The 4,707-nt window shown below is 48.4% G+C and overlaps 3 protein-coding genes across 3 annotated transcripts; all 3 read left to right on the top strand.

The window, feature by feature from the left end:
- The first annotated feature begins 521 nt into the window (after window positions 1–521).
- LOC123988071 lies at window positions 522–1,756 on the top strand. The gene is made up of 2 exons (XM_046286848.1): window positions 522–696; window positions 756–1,756. The coding sequence occupies exons 1-2, from the start codon at window positions 522–524 to the stop codon at window positions 1,754–1,756; spliced, it is 1,176 nt and encodes a 391-aa protein (XP_046142804.1).
- A 246-nt stretch (window positions 1,757–2,002) lies between these two features.
- LOC123988070 lies at window positions 2,003–3,043 on the top strand. Its single transcript, XM_046286847.1, has one exon. It carries the CDS (start codon window positions 2,003–2,005, stop codon window positions 3,041–3,043), a length of 1,041 nt encoding a protein of 346 aa, XP_046142803.1.
- A 211-nt stretch (window positions 3,044–3,254) lies between these two features.
- LOC123988069 lies at window positions 3,255–4,250 on the top strand. Its single transcript, XM_046286846.1, has one exon. The coding sequence runs from the start codon at window positions 3,255–3,257 to the stop codon at window positions 4,248–4,250; it is 996 nt and encodes a 331-aa protein (XP_046142802.1).
- The last annotated feature ends 457 nt before the right edge of the window (window positions 4,251–4,707 follow it).

Below are 4,707 nucleotides of genomic sequence, written 5' to 3'. Positions count from 1 at the left end.
TGGGCCGACACAGCGTGAGGGCGTGCAGGTCGACTCAAAAATGCAAGGAATGCTCAGCACGTCACCACACCATGCTGCATGGCGCCCTGCCAGTGCCGCCTCCACCTGTGTCCGCACAGCAGAGATGCTCCACTCACCAGTCCACGGCCAGTTCATCGAAGACAACCTCATCGTCGTCTCAAACCACTGAATAAGATGCAGGTACAGTCGTCAACAAACCCGCTCATCTAACGCTCCTCGCAACGGCTCAGGCTCTCCTCAAGACCGACTCAACACTCTACAACGTACGTCTGCTCATCGACTCCGGATCAGAACTCTCTTTCATCTCCGAAGAATTAACCAACCAGCCCAACCTTCGGAGACACCGATCATCCATCACAATAATTGGTGTTGGTGGAATAAAATCAACTGAAACTCGCGATGTGGTGGATATCACTCTGCAGTCAACACACTCACAACAAGCCATCTCGATGCAGGCTCACGTGCTCGCAGCCGTATCGACAATCCTGCCATCGTTCTCAATGAGAACTCCGGACAGGCCTCACATAAGAAAATTGAGGTTGGCGGACAATGCTTTCTTGACTCCACGACCAGTCGATGTAATCATTGGAGCAGATTTCTACGGAAGGATCATCAAGCCAAACATCATCACGAGCTACCAACAACACCAATTGCTCAACTTTCCATTTTTGGATGGCTCGTCATTGGCCCAATTAACGAATCACACTCAAATACGAATTATTCACACTTTGCAGTTGCTCAAGACGACCAGAGCAACCTGCAAGAGCTGCTCACCAAATTCTGGGTTCAAGAGGAGTCACCGATGGACATTCCATGCACGCTCACTCCGGAGGAAGAAGAATGCGAATCACATTTCAGTGCGACTCACTCTCGTGATCACACAGGAAGGTACATCGTTCGCATTCCACTCAAGGTACCAGCATCGCTCTTAAGCAATTCACACAAGATTGCTCAAAGATGTCTACAAAGCACTTTGCGACGACTCTCCAAGGATTCAACATACAACCAGCTCTACGTCGAGTTCATGAAAGAATACGAAGAATTAGGACACATGGTAAAGGCTCCAGATCATCAACGAATTTCATCACGAGAGGCTGAGAACGTTGGGCCTGATGGGGAGATGACCTTGGCACATGATGCTTCGGCATCAGGAGGGTTGAGGGTCTCTTCTGACGGTTCAACACCTCAGACCTCTGCTCATCTTCAACCATATTATTTGCCTCACCATGGAGTTCTACGTCTCGACAGTTCAACAACGAAGCTCAGGGCTGTATTCAACGGATCAAAAGCTACGACATCAGGCAAATCAGTCAACGATTTAATGCATACTGGTGCTAATTTGCTCTTAAATGTTACAGATGTTCTAATTTGGCTTCGCCATTATCACCACATTTTTGCCACAGATATCACAAAAATGTATCGCCAGGTAGCAGTTCACAAGGATGATTGGGATCTCCAGCGAATTCTTTGGATCGATGAAGACCGCAATGTCATCCCTTACCAGCTCACAACTGTCACGTATGGCACAAAGGCGGCTCCCTTCGTGGCGACGCGAGCACTCATGCAACTTGTTCACGATGAGGGTCATCGATTCCCTCTGGCAACGCCTTCGCTCACGCATGGCAGATATGTGGACGATATCTTTGGAGGAGCAGACTCAATCTCGGAACTTGTGGAGGTCGCTCAACAGCTGATTGCATTGTGCAACGCGGGCGGATTCCCACTCGCAAAATGACATGCGACTCACCCCGAATTACTGAGGGCTGTTTCGTCATCCACACAATCGTCAGCTCCCATATCATTTGACGACTGTGCTGCCAAATTACTCGGAATTCAATGGATGCCTCAGACTGACGTATTCTGCTTTTCATCAACCTCGACTAATCAACCAAGTAAGTGCTCAAAACGCCTCGTATTTTCCGAAGTGGCTCGGATATTTGATCCATTAGGTTTCGTCTCACCGGTAATAGTACGAGCAAAAATGCTATTACAAGAGCTCTGGCTACACAAGATCAATTGGGACGACCCATTACCGTCTCAAATTGTTTCACGATGGTTCACCATCAGAGAAAATCTCAACAGCTTGGCCAAGCTATCGATCCCAAGATGGTTCAACACATGGAACAATTCATCTGTAGAAATTCATGGATTCTCTGATGCTTCTCAACTTGCCACGGCAGCAGTGATTTATATCACTGTTAGCTCTCCGTCCAACAACTCAACGACGTCACTTGTCTGTTCTAAGACAAAGGTTGCACCTCTGAAGAGGCTCACAATACCAAGATTGGAGTTGTCTGCAGCACTCCTGTTGGCAAAACTCACAAAATATGTTCAATCAGCGCTCAAGGTAAAGATCAATGCAACGCACCTGTGGACGGATTCTCAAGTTTCGCTCATATGGATCAAATCGCAAGCATCACGTTGGAAGGATTATGTTGGAAACAGAGTCATTCAGATCCAAGAACTCACTCCAAATGCGCATTGGAGGCATGTTCCAGGTACGTCTAATCCAGCCGACTGTGCTTCACGAGGCATTTCGACAGATCAACTCCAACGATTCGAGCTTTGGTGGAAAGGTCCTCCATGGATGGCTAGAAATCAAGATCATTGGCCAGAGCAAAAGGAATTCTCAACTTTAACCAGCGAGTTCGAAGTGAGACCCAATGTCTCACTCTTTGCCTCAGCTCAAAAGCTAAGTTATCATTGGGATCTCATTTATAAATATTCATCTTTTATTAAGCTGTATAGACTGACTGCACTTTGTTTCAGGTTTGGCTCACGGCTTAAGAGAAAGCTCGAAACTCCTCCTGTGATCATCATACCATCCTGCGACATGGAGAAGGTGCAGCTCTTCTGGATTCACGCGACTCAACACTTGTATTTCACCAGTGAAATCAAGACCCTCAACTCAGGCTCAACCCTGCCTGAAACTCACCCCTTCAGTCGCCTCACCGCCTTCATCGATTCACAGGGAACAATACGGGTAGGAGGAAGACACAAACACAGCGCTCAGCAGGGATGAAAAACATCCAGCGATCCTCCCACGGGACGCTCACCTGTCGAAGATCATCATTGAAGATGCTCACAAGCGAACATTTCACGGAGGAACGCAACTCACGCTCGCATATATTCGACAACGGTACTGGATCATCGGTGGCAGAGCTCCTGTCAAATCTCACATCTTGAGATGCGTCGTGTGTGCTCGTCAGAGGGGGATTCGTGCTCGTCAGATGATGGGTCAACTACCTCTCTCTCGAGTCACACCATCACGACCATTCGCTCACACCGGGGTCGATTATGCAGGACCGTTCACAATGAAAAATTCAAAGGGAAGAGGCTCGAAAACGATCAAAGGATGGATCTGCGTGTTCGTATATTTCTCCTCATCGGCAGTTCACCTCGAGGTTGTCAGTGATTACTCAACAGAAGGATTTCTGGCAGCCTACAGAAGATTTTCATCGAGACGAGGGATCGCTCACAAATTGTACTCTGACTGTGGTACAAATTTTATTGGAGCACAGGCAGAGCTCAAACGCCTGTTCGCGTCAAGTTCACAGGAGCACCGACAGATCGCATCGATTCTGTCAGCTGACAGCACTCAATGGATGTTCAACCCACCAGCTGCTCCTCACATTGGAGGAAAATGGGAAGCTGTGGTGAAATCGATCAAGTACCATCTCAGGAGAACCATTGGTGAGCTCTTACTAACATTTGAAGAGTTTTCCACTCTCCTCACACAGATCGAAGCGGTACTCAACTCACGACCATTGGAGCCGCTCAGTGACGATCCCGACGACATCTCTGCGCTCACCCCAGGACATTTTCTCATCGGCTCAGCACTCAACACGATACCAGAACCATCACTGCTCGAAGTTTCACCAGGTCGGCTGTTAAAATGGCAGCTGATTCAGCAAAGGGTTCAGCATTTCTGGTCTCAGTGGTCTCGATACTACCTACAGAGACTTCAGTCAATCTCTAAGTGGCACCATCCATCGAACGATATCAAGACAGGCTCGTTGGTGCTGCTCATGAACGAGCATCTTCCACCTAGCAAATGGCCACTCGCAAGAGTGATCGACGTTCACCCCGGCAAGGATGGTCTCACCAGGGTTGCAGCTGTGAAGACTGCAACCACAACTCTTATCCGACCGATCACGAAGCTTGTCATCCTGCCTGTTCACCATCAAGCTGAGCTCACCCTTGCAGAATCATCATCAACGAGTTGCTGATGGCGGACGGAAATGTTTGAGAATCCGCTCAGCCATGATGGCGCTCACGGTCGATCGGTTTATCGACCGAGAGTCGCCCGTCTAGGTAACGCGTGAGCAAGGGTCTTCTCGAAAACTCTCGCGTCAAGCCGCCATTGAAGATCAAGAATCGATCAACGTGCACGTGCTCACAGTTCAAGTGAAAGTTCAAGTACGACTCAGCAATCGCAGACGATCAAGAAGGCTCAACAAGACCCACGGAATCCGCAGCAACTCATCGTGCGACCGGATTGCAACAGGTACAGCTCAATTACAACGAGTTTACAATTCAGGCGAGCCGGCAACCACGTGTCGACGACGCACATGTTCACGGGACAAATCACAGCAGCGGGCTGAATTTATATAATTAACAGCGCTCTCAGTTCATTGTCAACGCTCAGAAATCAGTATGTTCAAAGCTAATTGTTCATTGTAAATT

This window comes from Osmia bicornis, chromosome 8 (genome assembly GCF_907164935.1).
Source record: "Osmia bicornis bicornis chromosome 8, iOsmBic2.1, whole genome shotgun sequence".
Taxonomy (NCBI): Eukaryota; Metazoa; Arthropoda; class Insecta; order Hymenoptera; family Megachilidae; genus Osmia; species Osmia bicornis.
The sequence above is the reverse complement of the archived record's forward strand: the minus strand, read 5'-3'. Positions and strand labels throughout refer to the sequence as shown.

What these genes read in the sequence shown, in the direction of transcription:
- LOC123988071 (XM_046286848.1), top strand. Translation starts at nt 522, where the DNA reads ATGAGAACTCCGGACAGGCCTCACATAAGAAAATTGAGGTTGGCGGAC. An exon ending in CAACTTTCCATTTTTGGATG is followed by an intron (nt 697 to 755) that starts GCTCGTCATTGG and finishes CACACTTTGCAG; the next exon opens with TTGCTCAAGACGACCAGAGC.
- LOC123988070 (XM_046286847.1), top strand. Translation starts at nt 2,003, where the DNA reads ATGCTATTACAAGAGCTCTGGCTACACAAGATCAATTGGGACGACCCA.
- LOC123988069 (XM_046286846.1), top strand. Translation starts at nt 3,255, where the DNA reads ATGGGTCAACTACCTCTCTCTCGAGTCACACCATCACGACCATTCGCT.